At 43.8% G+C, this 22451-nt stretch overlaps 1 protein-coding gene across 1 annotated transcript in view; it reads right to left on the reverse strand.

Moving 5' to 3' along the window:
- The window catches only part of ERAP1 (endoplasmic reticulum aminopeptidase 1), a 507475-nt gene that overhangs the window by 93272 nt on the left and 391752 nt on the right, over positions 1 to 22451 (reverse strand). Inside the window, exon 14 of the mRNA XM_086960958.1 lies at positions 17 to 173. Within this exon, the coding sequence (XP_086817084.1) occupies positions 17 to 173 (157 nt within the window). The remainder of the gene's footprint in view (positions 1 to 16; positions 174 to 22451) is intronic.

The following is a 22451-nucleotide window of genomic DNA, read 5'->3' on the forward strand; positions in this document are numbered from 1 at the left end:
CGAGACATGGCAGTACCTTCAGCCGAGTTTCAACATCTTCCATCTCCCTCTTCTCCATCAGCTTGTAGATCGGTATCAGCTCATTCATACCTTGAAACACAGGCATGATTTTGGATTCATGTTTCAAGTAGAGTGTTAGCTCCAGTGCTTTGTCAATCGGAAGTCTACCAACACTGGTGGGACAAAAGGATTCATATCATTCAGGCAATGTGAAAGAAAATGATTTCACCATGATTCATTGACAAATGTTGCTTTTTTTGCATTCAATAAAACTTCTTTTACTAAATGGGTCAGTTTACATTTTAAAATGTGGTTTAGAATAGAAAACTATAGTGTTCATATACTGTACAAAGATTTAATGCCCATGGGTCGCCTTTAAAAACTGTAGACATGATGGGTTAGGGTGGATTCCATATAGGTGAAAGAGGAAGCAGGGAAGTACTGATAGCAACTTCTGCTGTACACTACTAACGAAAAGCTACCACCACACCAGCAGTAGAGCAGATAATGTCCAAGATGTATTCCTGTCCGATTAATCCAGTGAAGTGACTCCTTAAAGGACAACCACACTGCATGGTTATTAATGTCAAAACGAACCACACACACATTTCACAATGCCATATCACCATCTGACACCGAGCTAGTTGCAAGTCATGTGAATGTGTTTGACACAAACAGCATGATAACATCCTCGTTACTTGTGCATAAGCATTGCTTAAAACATGCTGTTCCTGTCCCTCGATTCACTTTCATCCATGTGAAGATGTAACTAGGACCACTTAAAGAGAACAATCAACCCAAACAAGATGCTGTGAAGGATAATAAAAAAGGACAGTCCATCACCAATAAGGTAAATGTGATCATTAAAAATTTAATTCAATAAACTGGAGACAAACTATAGTAAATACTCATAGTGAAAGAGTCGGACAATTTTAGAAGCATACAGTTGTGGAAAAAATTGCTTCATTACATAGTCAAGTTTTGTGGGTCCATTCTTCATCCAAAACCCTTATATGTTAATGTCTTTTGGATCAGGTGACTTTACAGCAGTCACAAACAACATTTTATTATATTTATACCTAGAGCTTGAATAGGAAGAGTAGCAAATAGGCTGTGTAAGATATTCTTATTGCACAAATGCTTCAAGTCATAAAGGTAAACAAATAGTGCGCATTTTTAAGGCTATGTAAGAAACATGCAAAAATATGTATTTGTACCTGTGTACCTGTTTTCACTTATGCGGGGCTGATCAGCTGGGTTCGAAGAGCGTTTTAGCTATTGAATTAATTCGGGTTTATGCCACCTAAATAGTGAGGTCTTACAAAATGGTATTATTTTTCCAGCCCTTTTCAAGACATTATGATCATGTAACAGTATATTTTAGCTAGCCTCCCAAGACAACATTTGGCCTACAGAAAAGTTGCCTGAGGACTGGAGTGTGAGTGATGTCCAGAGGAAATAATATCTACCCATGATAATCCAGTCCACGAGAAGGTCTAACTGGCTTCTGCTACAAGATAGGATGTATCTACTGGCAGTTTCAAACTAAGTGTTATATGAAGAGCCTGCAAGACTGGAAGAGATATAGTTTCTAATAAAATATACAGATATATTAATACACTGATTACTGGATGCTGACAGACTTTGGGGCCCAAACATCTCAGCTAAGCACATTCCCTAAAAAATTCAAATTCCAAAATCTTGATGTCTGCAAACTGCATTTTGGGGACTTTCCTGTTGTGGGTGTTAAGTCCACCCACACAAATGTGGTACAGTTTTCAACAGGAAAAGTGTGAGGACACTGCAGAGTATTAAACTTTTCTCAATTTAAAAAAGAAAAAATGAGGATCCTGAAACTGTTTCAAATTTTAGACTGATCTCCCTTCTACCGACCAACTCTAAGCTACTTGAAAAGATTGTTAACACACACCTATCAGAGTTTTTGGACACTTTCGATCTCCTGCACCCATCACAATCAGGCTTTAGAACACAGCATATTTATTTATTTATTTTTTGGATTTATAGAGCGCACTGTTACCCGAAGGTGTCCTGGCGCTAACTGAAATACTCCAGAGGGGGGTGCACCGAATTGATTCAATTGAATTTCTTTCTAAAGGATGCTTGATAACTTGTAAAGACTCAGCATTCCTTCTCAAGTAAGATCAACCAGACCAACACACAAGGGGTATAACAAGTCTATATCTTTTTTAGACCTATCTCAAGTCCTTTGCCCCTTGTAGAAACCAAATATTTTTCACAAAAAAATTACTTTGGCTGGTGTCTTCTTTGAAAAAATGACATGTATTTTTGGGTGTGAAAAATATTTGGTTTCTACAAGGGGCAAAGGACTTGAGATAGGTCTAAAAAAGATATAGATATAGGAATGCTGAGTCTTTACATGTTATCAAGCATCCTTTAGAAAGAAATTGGGCTACAACTTTTGAAAGAGAGAAGTCATTAGATCAATGTATGTATATTTGTTTGTATATATTTATGTAAAAAGTGATGTGGATATATATATATATATGTGTTTGTTCGTCTACACGTAGAAAATGGGCATAAAAATTATATTTGCCTGAATTCAACTCCTTTTCAATTCAATTGAATCAATAAATAAGACTAATAATACATTGTGTGTTCTATTCAGAGGTGGGAAGCCTTATAAAAAATATTATAATTTGTTGTGTTCGAGATAATATACTTGTCATAAGATGGGATAATTGAGCTATTTGTCTTAGTATTATAAGTGCGTAATTGGTGTCCTTGGCATCACTTGTTTTTTATATATGAACACCTGCAGCTTGTTAAGAAGCCCCTGTTGGGCATTAAGCAGAAGGCTATTACAATAGTCTAGCAGAGGTAAGACCAAGGCCGTAACAATTGTCCTTTTACTGCTTTCAGGAAGGAATGGGAGCATCTTTCTCAGCAGTTTCAGAAGAAAAAAGATAGAGGATGTTAAGGCACTGACTTGGGGCCTAAATGTCAGTTGGTCATCTATAAGAACCCCTAAGTTATTTGCCTTTTCCACTGGAAGGGGGGGTGCACCCATCTCTTCTGGCCACCATTGCGGACTCCAGAAATCGTTCCTTACACCAAATACAATGACTTCAGTTTTGGCTGTGTTTAGTTTTAGGCAGTTTTCGCCCATCCACCCACCCACAGCCAACATACATTCCTGAAACCGTAAGGCCACTCCCACTTCTCTCCCTGGCAGCACTGACACCACAATTTGGGTGTCGTCTGCGTAGGAGGTCAGATTAAAGCCGAAGGACTTAATAATCGGAGCCAGGGATGTGATGTATACATTGAACAAAGTGGGGCTTAGGGAGGAGCCCTGGGGGACCCCACATGGGAGAACGAAAGGTTTAGATACGTACTCTCCCATTGCCATCCTCTGTTCTCTGTTCCTCAGGAACGCATTCAAGAGGTCCCCTGCTTTTCCCTGGACTCCACAGTCCTTCAACCGGTGCATCAAAATATCATGATGCACCGTATCGTAGGCTGCAGACAGGTCCAAAAGGACCAGTGCAGCTCTGCCCCCTGAGTCCATTACTTCCCTAATTTCCTCAGTTGCCTTTATCAGGGCAGACACAGTGCTATGCCCCACTCTGAACCCATGTTGAGACGGGTCCAAGGCGTGAGTTGTCTCCAAAAACATACTGAGTTGCTGGTTAATCATCCTTTCAATTAGTTTCGCTGGAAGTGGGAGCCTGGAGATGGGCCGGTAGCTATTGGGATCCATTGTATCTAAATTTGATTTTTTTAGCAAAGGAAGGATTGATGCTTGTTTCCAACATGCAGGAAAATGTCTGGATGCGAACATGTTGTTAAAAACCGTTGTCAAAGCTGTTGCGATGGGCAAAGGTGCCAGCTTGGCTACCGATGCTGGATACGGGTCATCTGGTGACCCTGATTTTAAACCACAGAGCACCTTTTTAGTCTCTTCCATGCTTACAGTTGAAAACTCCTCTAGAGTGTCTTCCCTGTGATCGTCCCATACAAAGTTCTGATTATGTATTAAAGGACACCTCAACAGGCATAGCACAGAATCTGCCCTGTTTCCGATTACAGAGCCTTTTAAGATGAATTTTGACTCTTGTCATAATGTTGCCTTGATTTTGTTAGATCTCTTGCAGCGTTTGATACTGTCTCACATTAAATTCTGCTTCAGCGCCTTGAATAAATTGGAGTGGGTGGGGTGGCTTTAAAGTGCTTCAAATCCTTTTCGATCACAGAGAAATAGCTGTGGATGAAGCACTTTTATTCAGAGGTGAAGACATTAAAGTGTGCTGTACCACATGGTTCAGAGCTGAGCCCTATCCTCTTTAATATTTGCATGTCTCTTCTTGCTTTTTTAATTGAATCATTTGGCATCAGAAAAGTTTCATAAGCGGATGACACCCAGATGTTGCTTACCTATGATGGTGACTCTAACCCAAACAAGGAAATTTTCTCAGCATGCATGGAGGCTGTGATGACATGGCTTACAGTCAACTGCCTTCAATGTATCCCGGACAAGACGTAAATCTTGCTTTTTGGTTCCAATCCACTTCCAGGTTGGAGAGGTGCTTGGCCGAGCAGGTGTCTGCTGCCTCCCACTCCCCATGGTTGTGGCGATGAGCCTGGGGGTACTCGTTGATGTTCATCTCTCTTTTAAACCCCAGATTTCCTCATTTGTGAAAGCTTGCGTCTGGAGACTAACAATGTTAAGCAAGTTCTTAGATTTTCTTCCTAGGGAAGCATGGGAATCAGTGGTTCTGCGTTGATTCTATCCAGGCTGGATTATTCTAATGTTCTTCATCTGGGAGTTTCAGAATACCTAATACATCAATTCCAAATACTGCAATCCGCAATCTGTTTAAATTGTCTAAACGTGCTTTGGTGTCTCAATATCGCAATCAGCTCAATTGGTTGCCAGTGAGGAAAAGGATTACTTTTAAAGCTTTAACAATTGCTCACTGTGATTTCTATATGGCGGGACCCAAATATATGACTGATTGGATGCAAGAATACTGCCCCTCTAGGGCCTTGCCATAGCAGAGTGCTTGGCTCTTGCTAGTTTCCGCATTAAGGGAGAAATTGAGTAGTTCCGTCTGTTCTGTATTGGCAGCTATGTGCTGGAATGAGCTCTCAACCCAATTCCGATAATAATTAGACAAGATCACTTTCCATGAAGAGCTAAAACCCCATTTGTTGAGCCTATAACTTGGGGACTTAATCCCTTTTTTTGCCTCAGAGCCAGGACACTCCCAAGCAGGTGTGCACTTTAAAAGTGCTTTCATTCATTTTTTGCTTCCAAATGAAAGTCAGTGTTCAAGAAAGAAAATATTTTGCAAACACCCTCTTAATCACATTAGATTACAGGTATCCCTAAATCGCAGTGAATTCTGTGAATAACCACTATTCCTAAACTCAGAAACACAGGCAGTTTAAGTGCATAGCTTTCCTTCATATTTATTTTTTTGTACATTACATTTTACTAGTATGAACTGATGCATGGTTGTTTTCACTGTAAAAATATTCTGAGCTGCTGCTCCGCTGAAGACTGGGTATCACATGATTTTGGACAACCAACAAACACTATATATACTTGTGATTGAAAGAGTTAGATGAACATAACTGTAAATTACCTTTGTTGTTCGTTCATCAAGCAACAAAATTACAGATGAAAACACATTTTTTGTTCATACCTTGATTAGTTTTTGATTTAAACAATTTGTTTTTCTTGGGAAAATGATGAGCAATTTACGCAAATGATCACTTGTTGAATTACACTTTGTCTACATTTCACAACTGTAGTGCTTTCTGGGTTCAACGAATGGATTCACACCAATTTTCCTCAACAAATTGCAAGTATGAAAAATGGCAAAAATAGGAAATACTACCACTTAGAAACCTGCAAAAGCTGTGCTTTTTATTTTTTAAACACCGCTGGTTCCTGAAAATGGGGAAGAGAGATGATACTTTGTGGATTACATTTTTAATGAAAAACACTTTCCTTAATGCAGGGCGCATTTAAAAGAAAAAAAAAAACAACAACTCCAAATTGCTATTATTTACCTATTTTTTCGATCCCTCTAGGTTAATCCACAAACCTTCAGGACCTTTAGAATCACGAACATGTGGGACAAAGGGTGAAAATGTGTCCCGGACATTACATACTACCTGCCCCAAATAAAAACATTTCACTCAGTTTCAGTTCTTGTTTATCATGTAATGATTGATTACGGAGGACGTGTTTGATTTTAAGAAATGTGAGGTATAGGCATGACGTCACTCACTAGTGTAGAGCACTGCTGGAGTCAGATTTCGACCCGTGGTGATGCAGAGTGGTGAATAATTAAAGAAATAAGGTATTTGACTCTTAAATAAAAGTCCTTGGCTACTCAATATTGTAGGTGAAAACAAAATGAAATTTCTCAATGCTTTCATATCAGAGAATATTAAAATGAAAAGTCACCTTAATGCTGAAACATTTTTTTGGGCTTTCACCTCCTTTTTACTAGTAACAGCAAATGGCATGGTAAATGTGTAAATTTCTCTTTATATACTGACAAATCTCTGGCTTCCGAATGAAGCCAGAATTAAATTTCTGCTGACCTGTGTCATCTTCAAAAACCCCCCCAACTTCCCCTTGTCCTTCATAATATTGAGAGGCAAAATAAAACCAGCAAGAGAACAATTTAAAACTGAAGACAAAGAAATGCTATTGTCACCTAGCTGCTTCATAATCTCTTATCACGGGCTATGTGGACACGGTGGTGGGTAAATCTTCTTGAAGACATGTGGTGTCAAGAATATCTCCTACAGTATAGGAACACTTTTTAAATATAACCTTCTCAACTGTTATTGATACAACTAAATCGCTGCATCTAACTGACCATCACAAACAGTAATTCAACCAATTTGTTTTTTTAACCCTTTTTCCTTTTTATGTAAGCTGATCTGTTCCATCCAAAAGAGAAAACCCTTTTTTTGTTATATATGCCTAGAATCCTCTATATTATTGTGATCTCATTTCTATATTCTATGTAGTAAAATGCCAAAAAGCTAATTATCTGCCTTTAATTGCATAATCTGTCATGTACGGGCCAATTAATGGGTATCCTACATCCCACTGACTCCTATTAGTATTTAGCAGCCATGGTGCTAAAGCTTAAGTTCAGAAGGTTGTATACCTTAATCAAATACAAGCTTGACTGAAAGATGGTCGACTACTATTTAATCAATCAAAGAAAGGGGATTTTCTTCATTCCCCAAGTGCCAACAGTATGGTAGGAAGATGGGAAAAGTGAAAAGAAAGGAAAATGCTACTTACCAGTATGCATTTGTTCTTGGCATGTAGAGCTGCAGAGTTGCACACTATGCATAGATTGCCACCTAGTTTTGGGCCCGGATGTTTGCAGTTTGTTTTGTAGAAAAGTCTTAGGAAGTCACAGGATAGGTGACTCCTCCTTTGGATGATACTGCGCATGGTCATCGCCTCCATCCCCAGATTGTTTTTCGCCATTAGGGAAGTGATGGAGCTGTATAAGAGATAGTGATGTCCATTTGATATGTATCTAATTAAGATAATACTGGAACAGATAAAGGTAGCCGGGAAGGCGGGTGGGCGTGTGCAACTCTGCAGCTCTACATGTCAAGAACAGATGCATACTGGTAAGTAGCATTTTCCGTTCGAGGCATATGAGCTGCAGATTGCACACTATGCATAGATTACAGTTCCCAAACCTAGCGGCGACCACCCGTATCTGTTGCAGTGGTTTGAAACAGAGTTTTTAGTACAGCCTGGCCCACAGTGGCTTGCTGTTTAGTTTGCACATCTACACAGTAATGCTTTGTGAATGTGTGCGGTGTAGCCCAAGTGGCTGCTTTGCATATGTCATCTAGGGGAATGCTCCCTAAGAATGCCATTGAAGCCCCTATTTTCCTGGTAGAATGGGCTTTTGGTGGGATTGTTAATGTGCGTTTAGCTTTTTGATAACAAATTTGTATGCATTTAACAATCCACCTAGCGATCCCTGACTTTGAAATGGGATTGCCTTTATGTGGCGGTGAGAAAGACACAAAAAGTTGTTTTGTCTTACGAAAGGGTTGTGTTCTTTCAATGTTGTACAGTAATGCTCTCTTGACGTCTAAAGTGTGTAGAGCTCTTTCTGCGACTGAGGTTGCGAGAAAAACACGGGCAGCTCAACAGATTGATTTAGATGAAAAGGGGAAATTACTTTTGGAAGGAATTTTGGACTAGTGCGAAGAACAACTCTGTTATGATGTATTTGCAGAAAGGGTTCCTGAATGGTAAATGCTTGTAGTTCACTAACCCTTCTGAGAGACGTAATGGCTACTAGAAAAGCTACTTTCCCGGTTAGAAATTGCAATTCACATTTATGTAATGGTTCGAAGGGAGGTCCCATTAACCTTGTGTGAACTACATTTAGATTCCACACGGGTGCAGGTGGTGTTCTGGGAGGAATTATCCTTTTGAGTCCTTCCATGAAAGCTTTAATAGCTGGCACTCTAAAAAGAGATAGATGTTGTCTATTTTGCAAGTATGCTGCAGTTGCTGCAAGGTGTAACCTGATAGACGTGTAGACTATGTTACACTTTTGAAGGTGCAGTAAATATCCAATGATGTGTTGAATAGCCACATCTAGAGGATTAATTTGAATGTTTTGGCAGTATATGACAAACTTTTTCCACTTAGCAGCGTAACATGCTCTAGTGGTGGGGCGTCTAGCTTCTTTGGTAACGTTCATACAGTCTGGGGGGGGAAGGTTGAGGTAACCAAACTCTATGACCTCAGGAGCCAGATCGCTAGGTCGAGCTGAGCTCGGTGCGGGTGCCTTATCTCTCCACGGTTCTGCGTTAATAGGTGTTGTGATAGGTTTAGTTTTTGGTGTGGTACTACAGACATTTGCAACAGCGTGGTGTACCACCGTTGTCTGGCCCAAGTTGGAGCGATTAGTATGAGCGTTAGGGAAGGTTGCTGTAGTTTGCACACCACTAATGGAACTAGTGGGAGAGGAGGAAATGCGTACGCAAATAGTTTTGACCAGTTCATCCATCTTTGGACAATGTGGTTGGGTATCGGGCGACAAAGTTTGGGTATTTTTCGTTCTCGTGGGTGGTAAAGAGGTCTATTTGAGGTTGTCCTCACATTTGAAAGAATGGATGAAGACGGAAAAGTTGTCCGTGGAGCCAGACACAACTCCGACAAATCCGGCACCGGTGTCGAACACGGATCCAGAGGCACAGCCTGAATTGAACGAGAACGAGCTGACGGCGCCAGAGAAGAAGGGAATGGCATCGACGTCCTCGGCGCCGGGAAATGCCAGCATGGTGCGGCTGGAAGAAATGGTATAAAGGGAGCCTGAGCATAAGCTTGAGAAACCTCCAAATTAAACGCCATAGGACCCATGGGACTTGAAGGTGCTCCAGAGGGGTACATCGCCCTTTGAAAGACTCCATATATAGCATTTAAATAATGCGATGGATCTTGCCCCGGGCCAGGGAAAGGTGGATAAGCTACTGGAGAAGGCTCAGGCGTAGGCATTACCGGATTGGGCCAATCAGCGCCGGAGCCACTGGAGTCGACGACTCATCTGGCGCTGGAGCTTCTTCCACCGGAGCCGGAGAATGAGCTGAGTCGGAGATGGAGCCGGCGTCAGAGACTGAGCTGGTGAAGCCGCAGGAGAAGCTGATCTTACAGGAACCATGATTCAAGGGAGAAGGCAACACATAGTCTTTTCGACGTCGAGGAGCTGGAGAGGTCGACTCCGGAGCCGTGTCCTTTTTCGAATGGTGTTGAGATCCATGCCTCTTCTTCTTCTTATGCTTCTTAGATCTTGAAGCATGCCCCGATGTCGATTTCGAGCTCGACCGTGACCTTCTTCTACCTCTTTTCTCCTTCCTCATCTTCGCCATGTAGAGTTTAGCTTCTCTTTCTTTTAACGCCTTCGGGTTCATCTTCCTACAGCAGGCGCATCCCTCGACGTCGTGATCTGACGGCAGGCACCAGACACAATCTTCATCAGGATCTGTAATGGACATGTGTCCTCCGCACTCCCTGCAGGGTTTGAATCCCGACTTCCTCGATGACATCTTTGAGAAAGAAACAAAAGAGAAGACCAGAAATACAATCTAGAAACACAAAGTAGCAAGTGAAACCAAGTCCAAGAAAACCGTTAGCGCCGACGGCTCGGAAAAAAGGGTACTGGCGTCATCAAGCCGACAAGACTCTCTTATGGCTCCAGTGACGTCAGCGGAGTCGCGAGCGGAGCCCTGCATCTGTGACGTCGTCCTCGTCGGCGTGGAGAGCTACAAAAAATTTCTGAATGCTGCTGGCGCAGGGGGATATTCACAAGGTGAGGAATTTACTGGCAGATGTATCCATTAGAAAACAACGCCGCATGGTCCAGCTTCAAATCCTTCAGTGAAAAAGCAGATTGTAAAACGATTGACCTCTTTGAAATACTCCAATCACTTCAATGATCCCCTTCCCTCCAAACTCCTTAATGGGGCTATCCACCTCCTACTCCCTTTATGGACTATGATAATCAATGCCTAACTCACCCAAGGCTCCCTGATCAACAGCCTTTAAAGTGGTCAGGTTACCGCTATCCTAAAAAACACAACTCCAACCAGTCCGACCCCAACAACTACCACCCCATCTCCAACATTCCAACTTTAGCTAAACTCTTTAAAAAATGTGTGCAGTCATAGCTCCGCAATCACATCAAGCACTTCCAATAAATTAATCAATCAGCATTTGTAAAGCACAACTCTGTCACCCCTAAGGGTATCTTGGCACTGTGTCTCCGCAGAAGAGCTATGTCTTGAGTCTCTTTCAGAAGTCTGCCAGCGAGGGGGCTGTACGGAGCTCAAGGTCGTTCTAGTACTTGGCTGTGATGTAGGAGATGGAGTGGTCACTGCTGCGGTTGGGGCAGATGAGAGGGTGTGTGCAAGGCTGAGTGAAGAGGAGTGAGGGGTATGGCGGGTTGGTGGAAGTTTAGTCGATGGTTGAGGTAGGAAGGCTGTGAAACTCCTCAATCAGTGCCAATCTGTCTTCCAACTGGACCATAGTCCACATTGTTGACGATGTTCTACAGCTCTCAACCATGATGAATCCTACTTGACTTGTCGCCCGCGTGCGGCACAGTCAATCATGATATTCTACTGAATTTACTAGACACAGGATGGGTCTCTCTCTGATACCATGGTGAAATGGTTCTTCTTCCTTCATAACAGATCTCAGTACATTCTAATCAACTGTGCCCTCCACGATCATTCGCCAGTGTCACTAGTCATACCTCAAGGTTCTACTCTCTCCCCAACATTGTTTAACCTATACATGGAGCCCTTAACTTAAATCTTTAAACTTGTCCACATTTCCTACATGTATGCGGATGACACTAACTTCAACAAAACTATAACTACAACGCAACATTGGTTGACTCATAACCACCTAAAACTCAATGCCCTTAAGACAGAATTCTTATTAATCTCGCCACCTGCATTCGTATCAAAGACTGGCTCCCACATCTTACTGCCTTGAACTGTACCCCATATAACATGAACTTTGTGAAATCCTTAGGTATAATATTGGACAATCCCCTATCCATGCAAAAGCACATCAATGCCGCTATTAGAGAAGTCAACCTTCAATTACATGCACTAAGGAAACTAAAACGATTCCTCCCCCTGGCTGACCTCAAAACAGCAGTCCAAGCATGTTTTATCAAAATGAAGACTATGGTAGCGCTACCCTTGTAGGCCTCCCAAAAAACACACTTTCACCATTACAAGCTATTCTGAATGAGCAGCTAGGCTTATCACCATATCAAAAAAAGTGATCACTTCACCCTCCAACTCCTAGCTCTGGAATGGCTACCCTATGATGCAAGAACCCATCCCAAAACTGCATGCATGACCCATAAAGCACTGCACAACAATACGCCTGTGTACCTGACCCAGAAACTGACCCTATCAAGTTGTAACAGATCCTCCACAAACTCTCTAATTCTTAACCCACAAAAATTAATCAAAAACAAAACCTACAATAGATCCTTCTCCATAATTGTCCCCAAAACTTGGAACTCTCTACCGCCCAAGATCAGATACAGCCCATCCACACAAGATCTCTTCTGGAAAGATGTAAATATTGTACTACTCAACAAATGCCTCTAACGCTAAGGATAGATTTTTCTCCCTTCCTTCCAGCTGGCCGCTCGTTGCTTCTTCATCACGCCTTTGCACATATCCCCGATAACCACAATGTCTTCCAGTGCTTCCCAGCCATTCATATTCAGACCACCGTTCTGACCCTCAACGGACACTGCCTATGCCAGTACCAATGATTGTCCGTGTGTTCCGTTCTCTCCTTGTACCTTTTCCCTCTAGTAAATATAGGCCTCATGTCTTACTACATTTAATAATATTTCTGTATAAAGCTTTCCGCTCTGTATTCATATCCCCATACCATTTGACACTCATCAATTTCTATTCAGTCCATTACTGTTGACTGACTATGTTCTTATCTCTCTTGCTCCTAGAACTACTCCCCTCTTGACTTATATGTTTTATTATATTGCTTATCGTTTTCATATCATGCCTCCCTTGCCACTCTTGTAAAGCGCTCTGTCACCCGAATGGGTCTTGTTCGCGCTATATAAAACTCATAAATAATAAATAAATAAAACCAGAACTGCAACCTGTTAGTTTTTAGCCTCGTCTTAACCTCTTCAGGTTCTGTTTTACTAACAGCGAATTTCTCATAAACAGCAATTTTAAATGATTAAATAGTTACAGATGTTGTAGTTGTAGAGCATGTAAGTTAATTACTCTTCCCACTGCTGTTTTGAATTATTAAAATCATTTTGAGTCTTAATCTGCTGGAACCATTTGGACACCACATACAAAACTATCATCTTTAGACTGCCCATATTACCCTATGCCTTTAACCTACCAAGTCTTCCTTTAGAGCACATATTTTTTAATGTTTAGGTCAGATTGATATTGGGCACACGTCAACTCTTTTTTCATGCAATATGTGTTTCTAATGCTCGCTGTAGCTAGCTTACTCAATTATAAATACATTCATTGTCAAACCAAGTTTAAGGTGCCACAGACCTTTTATCTACAAATAACATATATGCATGATTTCGCAAAATACATTCTAGGGTAGGATGCGCCAGCTCTTTAAAACTTGCATTTGTTTATCACAATTTAGTTATTTTTGACACTTGTTTCCTATTCTTTCGAACCAGAATTGCTTTAGTGCAACATTAAACCTGTTAGATGTATAAATGTTTATCTCACAGGAGAGTAGTATCAATGTACACCTAAAAGGAATATAATAGCTGCCAACCAGTCTAACGCTCTAAACGATAATACATACTAGTTGAATGCCCAGGCATCTATATCAAATGATAGCTATTCTCATTCTCTCTCTCTCTCTTTCTCTCTCTCTGTCTCTCTCTCTCTCTATATATATATATATATATATATATATATATATATATATATATATATATATATATATATATATATATAGCTGTAGGGTTGAATAAATGGGTGTGTGAGTAGCTGAATGGGTGAATGACTGGATCGGTGAGTGATTGGGTGTGTGAGTGGCTGTATTGGAGTGTGAGTAGTGCATGAGTGTCTCAGTGGGTGAGAGAGTGTCCAAGTGGGTTTGTAAGTGCTTCTATGAGTGTGTGACTCAGTTGTATGTGAATACATGAGTGTCTGAATGCATGTTTGAGTGGGTGTGTGAGTTTCCGAGTGGGTCAGAGTGGGAGCGCGAGTCTCAGAGTGGGTCTGCAAGTGGGTGTGTGAATCTCTGAGTGGATCAGTACGTAAGTCTCTGAGTAGGTATATGAGAAGGTGCAAATGAATATGAGTGTTTCTAGAAGTGGATGCATGAGTTTATGAGTGAGTCTGAGTGGGTGTACATGTCTGACTGGGTCTGTGAGTGGGTGCATGAGTGTCTGAATGGGTCTGTGAGTGGCTGTGAGAGTGTCTGAACGGGTCTGCTAGAGGATGCATGAATGTCTGAGTGGGTCTATAAGTAAGTGGTAATAAGTTTGTGAGTTGGTCTGTGAGTGAGTGTATTAGTGCCTGAGTGGGTCTGCTAGTGGGTGTGTGAGTGCTTGAGTGAGTGTCTAAAAGTCAGTGTGGGTGTGTCAGTAGCTGTATAAGTAACTGGGCCTCAAAGGAACCATACCTGCCCATTTTATCAAACAAGACTCCACAGTTTTGCACAAAATATTTACTGAAGTGGAGAACTTTCTTCTGGTTAATTAGTAACTGCTACCTTGTTGGGTAAATTTCCAGTGTGTATTCAACACCACATCTGTATAGTGAACCACGAGGCAATTTCTCCAGTGACCTTGTGTGCATTTTGGCAATGGGATCGTTTCTTCTGCTTCTTTATCAACAAATCTGTGATAACATGACTCCTCATATCGAGAGCAAAACGAGACGACTAAAAGATAAATCTCCAACAAACAAGGGATGCTATATGAAGTGCTTCTTTGTTTGTTTAAGATATCCTCATATTTCTCAGCATGAAGAGTGTGTTACCAAAATCCGTGGGAAAAGCGCTGGGGGGAGGGGGGATTGCTTTTGGTAAGCTGTCCATCATCCTGGCAAAAGGCAGGAAGATCTTTGCAAACTACTAAGGTGCACCACCCAACGAATTATTAGAAGGGGGTGGGACCACTTGCTCATCTGGTCCAATTGACCCCATCCCCTGGGGCCTGGCTTCAATACAGTGGGGGAGGGGGGACCACGTGACCCCTCCTCCCCAGGCTGATTACAGCCCTGGGAACCTCAGCCCCCTGCAGCCCGGCCACAAGTCAATGGAGGAGGGGAGGCCACGGGGCCCACCCTTTAGGTCCATTTCGGCCCGAGGACATCCCCTGAGGCCCAGCCTTGAAATGCTGGGTGCCCTAGAGCCAACCCAGGGCACACAGTCAGAAGTGTTGGGGACTGTAGGAGGAGCCTGATTGGCCCGGGGGTCCCTGCCGGCTCCCCACCTCAAGTGAAAGCCGGCATTACTCTCATACACAGGGACCTGCTAAACATGCAGCTTCCTGTGTGTGAGAGCAATTGTTTTATCTGCTTCTCTGCCTGCTTGACAACGGTCTGACAGCTCCTGCTTGCTAGCAGAGTTAGTGTTTGCTCTGACTTGGTGGGAGCGGTCACATCTCCTGCCAAGTCAGAGCAAACAGCTATGTCCTGGGTGGCGGTCCCCAGGGCCAATAATGGCTCCAGGAGCGGGCAACCCACCTTCTCTGTGCACGGGCCGCCCGGGAGGGGGCTGCATATATTTTAAATGCCCAAGAGAGGTGGTTGTCCCCAGGGTTCTTGATAGCCGAGAAGGGGAGTCCGCAAACACCCACTCCATTATGAAACATAAGGAACCAGGGAGGTGGTGGTCCCCAGTTCTTCGGCAAAGCCCTGGAGGGGGTCTGTGAGGCACCCCTCCAATTTTGTAAATAAAGCCTGGGAGGTGGTGGTCCTCAGCACTCCGAGAGCCTTTGCAGTGGGGCCCTGTTTGCCCCATCTTTTTAAAATAAAAAATGCCCCCAGGAGCTAGTGGGGGAGCCCAAAGTGTTTTTATTATTTTTTCGTGGGATTTGCTGATCCGACCACAATTCCTGCTGAATTTCTTTTTTTTTTTAATGCTTTTTTGTCTTGGCGGGTCCCAGTGGGACCCTTGGCACAGGTCTACAGGGTCAGGCTATTCCTACCCTGTCCCCTTTTCTTTTTCTAAGGTTTTTTCTGGGACTCAGCTGAAGCAGAGTCCCACAATTGCTGCCAATACTTCCTAGTTGAAGTGTTTGGCAGCCAATCAGATCTCAGCACGAGATTGGGAGAGTTTGCGGAGCCTTCACATCCCTCTATACAGAAATTTGTTTTCTGCCTAATTCTTTTAGACCTGTCGGCAGCCTTTGACACCGTGAATCATGATATACTCCTGACCCGCCTAGCCGAAATAGGATTGCATGAATCAGCACTTGCATTGCTCTCATCATTCCTGGGGGAGGGAACCTTTTCAGTCAAACTAGGGGACTATACATCTAAATCCTTTCGGTCTCCCTGGGGGGTGCCACAGGGCCCGTCCCCGAGCCCCACCCTTTTTAATATTTATGTTGTCCCTTTAGCAACCATCATCAGAAACTGTGGGTTTCTTTCCGTTTCGTACGCAGATGACGCAAATAGTGGTGTCAATTTCCCACAGCACAGACGAAACAGCTGACAAGTTTAGCAAATGCATGGAACAAGTCAACCGCTGGATGCAACTAAACTGTCTAAAACTAAACGGTGATAAAACAGAGGTTATGCTGCTAGAGCCCAGCATTTGGTCACATAAATGGTGGCCTGACAGCTTAGATAACTGCCTCTCACCGGTGGACAAAGTTAAGAATTTGGGCTTTGTATTTGATTCCAAATTAACATTTCAAGCCCAGATTAACAAACTCTCATCCTCGGTATGGTATATCCTGAAGTTAATAAAAAAGCTCCTGCCATTTATTCCAGTAGAAACTTGTAAAACTTTGGTAACCATGCTGGCTCTATCAAGGTTGGACTATGGGAATGCACTGAATGCAGGGCTACAAAATCAACAACTGTTAAAACTCCAGCGCCTTCAGAACGCTGCAGCTAGACTAGTTCTGGACATCCCCAGGTCCTAGCTGGTGGCCCACAGACTCAGAAGCCTCCACTGGCTCACAATCGAGAAAAGAGTAAGGTTCAAATCGGCCTGCCTGTCATACAAGTCTTTGCAGGGGGTAGGCTCTCAATTTCTAAAACCAACCTCAAATAATATGAACCATCAAGGAAACTCAGATCAAGCAACGCAAAGCTGACCAAAACCCCCAGAGTCAAATAGCTAAGATGGAGAAGCTTTCTGCTGCATACAGCTAAGACCTGGAACCAAATTCCATTATCAATAAAAAAAACAGTTATGGGTGAGGCGGTTTGCTGCCAGTTGCTGCTGCCACTCTCAGATCTCACTTGTCAACCATCCTCCATCTTTGTTATTCCACATGTGCACCATCTTCATGCCAATGAATTTGAGGTTATTAAACTTTCTAACATACCACAACTCTAGACCATAAAAATGTGCAATTCCCAAAACCTGCACCACAATATGAATCACACTGGAAATCCACGAAAACAAGAAGCCTGGAAACATGACAAAAACCCAAAATAGATCACTGAACCCTGCAGGGCTAAACATGGAGAAGAGAGGTTTTTAGGTTAGCAGAGAGCTAGCATCTGTGTCTGGTCTGTCCAAACTCATCCAGGTTTTTTGGCCACCCAGGTTAAAAGGCCTTGCACACCTTGTAAAACAGGCCAGTGATTACCGTAAATTTCAACTGTTGGGCCTTTAGCCATGTTGGTCATACATCATAGGTTAGGATCACAATCTAATTGTGACCTCGGTAGTATATGCAGTATATTCTAAATTACCCCTAGTCATGAGTAAAGTTAATCCAAGCATGTTATTAATTGAAAACCATCCCCTTCTGCTATCTGCCCAAGGTTTATCAGGCATCCTTTAAGTTATTTTATGAGAAACCCTCCGTTATTTTAGGCCTCCGCCTCCAAGGTGCCTGCCCCCGCAACTCCTTACTACTTCAAAAGTGAGGCTACGCCGGACCCTTTGTCCCGTTACCGCTGTGAAGAACAACCGGCGATCGGGCGAAGAGTCTCTTTGTGCGGAGCAGGCTTGCGGTCATGGGAGAACGTGATTGCAGTGTCATCACGTCACGTGACCGCAACAGCGCAACGCACTTACGCGTGGTCATGGAGACCTTTAGGGGTAGCGTTTTTTCTTTATTCCTTCTCCAATGTTATTTGGAAACTTTGGTCTGCCTAGGTTGCTTAATTTAAAAGCACTCACTATCCACAACCAAAGTAAACCTCCCTTACTGGCAGATATCAACGGGAACGGGTTCTCATTTACGCAAGCCCATAACTTCCCCATGCGATGTAGAAGGTGTAAAATATGGTTTGCTATGGATGCTTGTTGGAGAGGAATAAATATCTATAAACAAATAAACCATCCCTCAGTGGCAGTTATCAAAGGGACCGGGTTATCAATAATACACACCCATAGCTCACCCTTGTGCATCGGGGAAGTTGAAGGTGGATGAATCCAGGGTAACTATTAACAAGAAAAGAAAAAGATGCCCGACGCAGGCTGTCTGATGCGACCTTCGAGAATGCCGACGCTTGCTTCATTAAACAAGTCTCTGACTCCTGGATGACAACCACCACACTTCTGAACAAGACGTGCGCGTGCACTGTCAAAAACGAAAACTACCGTGGGGCGGGACTTCCGTTTCCTGCTGGAAGCTTGCGCCCATGGAGTGGCTGGCCAGGAGAGGAGCAGTGGTGACGTGGGGCTCCCATGCCCGAGGGAGAGCCCTGCGGTGGCGGCTGAAGTCCAGAGTTGCGCCGATGCGGTAAGTGGGGCTTAGTTGTAGTGGGGGTGGCGGCAGGGGGGGGAGTGGGTGGTGTGTGCGCGTGTGTGAGTGTAGCTGTGTGGGTGCGCGTGTGCAGCTGTGCGTGTGTATGTATGTATATGTGTGACTGTGTGTCTGTTAGCTGTGCGTGTGTATATGTGGGTCTTTGTGCGCGCGCCCTGCTGCATTATGCCTGCGTGGGTGTATGTGAGTGTGTGCGCATGCGTGAGTGTGGCTATGTGTGGGTGCGATTGAGAGCGGCGAGAGGCTGTCTTGCTGTGAATCTGACACAGGAGATGTGCACGGCACGGGGCTGGGCGTGCGCGCCCACGAAGTGAAATCGCCGAGTGCACATCCCCCGTCTCAGATTCCCGAAAGCGGACAACAATAGATACTTTGCTGGACGAAATGCTCGCATTGCTTTCTCCAGCTCGACCTAAATCCAGTTACCGAAACTGGCACAGTAGTCCATTACGTCCCTCTTGTATTGTAGTGTAGATACGTATACAAAGTGTCTGCGGGTGTGCAAAGTGTCTCCACACACACAGTATGCTGCCTAACGATTATGGAAAGCTGATCGACGTACCTCCAATTATATGAAAATATGTTTTGCTCTGCTCCAGACGAGCAGTCTGCATGTCGGGCAGGGGTCTCTTGGGTTAAACATGGGAAACATTACTAAGCCCTGTCTGTGCTTCTGATTTCAGACTGGGCAGGCTTTACGATCCTCTTCTGCTGCTGGGAAGTGAAGGGGCGGGTGACAAAAGGATGTGCAGAGGGGAGCTGGGAGTGAAACAAATACACGCAAATCAAGAATACGTATGTGATTAACAAAAGAGAAACAACTGAGACAGTCAGACAGATTACATTGTTATCGTTGTAGTTTTCTGGAAATGCACTGTTCCGGTCAAGTATAGAACTATTACTGAGTCAATGCCATTAAGGGACAGTCTAGCTGCTTGTGCTGTGACCTCTAAAAACACTCTGGGTGTCGGTTTTGCTACACTCCTTCCAGTATGACTACATATTAAGGCATCACGCATTGTGGTTGTCAGTCACTATATTTGCACAGGCCCTTATAACTCCCACCAGGAGCTGAATACGTCTTCTGACGTGTCTCGCATTGTGAATGTATGTGAATGTGAATGTGTTTCGATTTATATAGCGCAACACTTTAACCCAGGGGTCTCAAGGCGCTTGCTTAGGGAACCCGTCCTGGTATTCCCCTGTGAGATACCCCGGCCGGGTATCCACAAGGTGAAAGCCAGGCATCCCGCCGCGAGGGGCCGTAGTGGAGATTAAGCAAGCTATTGCCCAGAGTCGCAGAGTGTGACCCCGTGAGTCGAGTAGGCACCGGAGCGAGAATTGTCGACTCTGTGGAATTTTGAGCCCGAGACCCGCCGAGGCGGGGTATCGAACCCTGGTCCACGGCTGATCTCAGCTTCCGGGTCTGCCGCCTCTAACCACTGAGCCACGCTTCTCCACATTCTAAAAACTGCAGCATTTACCCCACAGCAGAGCCCCCCGAAACAAAACAACTGGGATTACGTCAAGGTGTGTGAACGTCAAACACCCTTTCTTTCTCGAGATAAAGGGCCTCTTTCATGTGATGTCTCCTGCCTGCTCCTCTGCAGCTCGCCGTCTGGAGAGGGGGCTTGCAGAGACTACATTGCAAGTTGTGAGCCTGCTCATTACAGACTGCAACCAAAATCTCCCCCCGCATTTCTGCTCCTCGTACAAAAAAGCAGAACGAGGCATTACATTAAGGTAATCAAACCAGAAAGGACTCGGAATTCAATAAATAGCTTAAACCGATCTCGGCAAGATTCCAACCCAAGGCCACAAGTGAAACTCTCTTACTCACCTAATCTTTAATGGGAAGAAAAAACAGCGGTGGCGAGGTTGGAAAGGCGTGATTGTCCCGCTGTCTTGAAAGTGGACATGGCCGCTGAATGAAGCATGTTGTCGTGCTTGAGTTCGGAGAAACTCGTTAAAGAAAATAGAACAGGTCTGGTGCAACAACCTAGTAAAGGGGCCAATAGCCATGGGAGGAATGAAATGACGACATGGACGTACTAAGGAGGGGCTAACAAGTCTCATAATGAATCAAAAGCAAGCATTTACACACAAGCCAATGAAAAAGATGGGCTGGGTAGTGGGCGGAGCTTCCCCCGCTATACTGTATACAGCATCTCTTGACGAGACAGCTCATTCGCTGTCTAGGCGAGACCTAAAAAGGTTGCTTTCTGGACCAAGAGCAATCTTTCTGCCAAATTTGGTGTACTTTCATTCAGCGGTTTGGGCTGTAGTGGTGTCTAACATTCCTATCGGAAATTGCATAAGGAAAATATGTTTTGGACCCCCCCTTTTGCTCTGCCCCCCCTTCCGCTCCCCCCTGGACAAATCATCCCAAAACATTCAACACAACAGCTGAACCGACAGTCATACTAATTTTGAAAGAGTCGTGAAGATTCATCAAATGACGCAAAAGTAATAGCCAAATAAAAAACCTCTTTTCCTATGGAAACTAGGCCCTTACTAAAAATTCCAAGTAGTGATTGCCAGTAGGGGATATAACATGTAAGCATCTGTTTGTGCTATGCAAGTCTGTTTCACATGCTCTGCATACTCTCCTGCTATCAGGTGTTGGAGCTTGGACATTTTAAAGTTTTTCTTTCTCTGAAGAAGGCTTCCAAGTCACGAGGCACTGAGACTACTTCCTGAGCATCAGCATCGACTTCATGCTAAATTGTACTGGTGAGAGTAGGATGGAGTTGTGAGTGAACAGTAAATGATGCATGTGTATTTTCACAAAAAGATTATGATTTGAGTAAAAAAGAGATCTATGATCAGTCCACACGAGTCTGGGAAGGAGGGTTGGTGCATGAGCATCTACAGCACTACACGCTATGAATAGATGGTTACAGGATAATGTCAATCCCAGATTGACTGAGCCAGCAGGAAAAGGAATAGTGAGCAACTACCATGCTGCTTCTTTAAAGATAGTAAATGGCCATCATACCGTCTGTCCATATAAGGACATCTTTGCCTTAAATAATCAGCAGGAAGGCTTTGTGGGTGAGGCTGATTGCTAGAAGCTCGAGGTGAGCTCCCCACCCAGAGTGGTCTAGGGGTCTAGGGAAAGGCGTGTCCTGCAATAAGGTGCTGCTGTTTCACCACTGCAGAGAACGATGGACGCTGGCCGTTACCAACAGTATATCTCTCATCTTACCCTCCACATGTGACCATTGTGCCGAGAGGCACTGTAGCAGCGGCTGCATGTGTAGCTGGGTTTGGGGGACGATAGCAATACACAAGGCCATCATCCAAAGAGGTGCATTACAGTTCTTACTGTGAGGTGACTGTGTGGCTGAAAATGAGGTATAAGCTGTCCAAAGACTGAAACGCTTTGAGGTATTGTGTAGGCTTTGCCGGTAACTGAATTGAGAATTGCCCTTAAGAAGGGTTGGATCTGGAGAAAATGACGGACCCCAAACAAAATGCCTCTACCCCTTCATAATGCTATTACATATTGAACACTATACTTCGTATCATGCACACCACAACTCCTTATGCCCCGAACATTCCAATGTACGGCTTACACACCCTGACGGGTGCTCTCATGGCCACTAAACTAGTACCTTGGGAGGCGGTTAGTGTTTTCTCAATTGGTGACCTATTTAAAAACAGGCAATTGCTTTCACACCAGGACTTTATACACTCATGTGACTTTCCCAGAGCCCTGCTTCTTAGGCTTGCCAACACCATTCGTTAAGTGCGCTGGTACTCGCTGCCAATGGAGGTGGAACATACCAGACATGCACTGGTACAGGCAACCTCCAAAATGGGCACCGGCAGACAGTTGAGTGGCTTTACAAAGGCATATGCCCCCACCTATTTGTATCTCTGACATTGTTGCAAGATTGTTAGGAGGCAGACTTAGATCGCCCATATCATGATAAGGAATGGCCG

The sequence above is a fragment of the Lissotriton vulgaris genome, chromosome 3_1 (genome assembly GCF_964263255.1).
Source record: "Lissotriton vulgaris chromosome 3_1, aLisVul1.2, whole genome shotgun sequence".
Lineage (NCBI taxonomy): Eukaryota > Metazoa > Chordata > Amphibia > Caudata > Salamandridae > Lissotriton > Lissotriton vulgaris.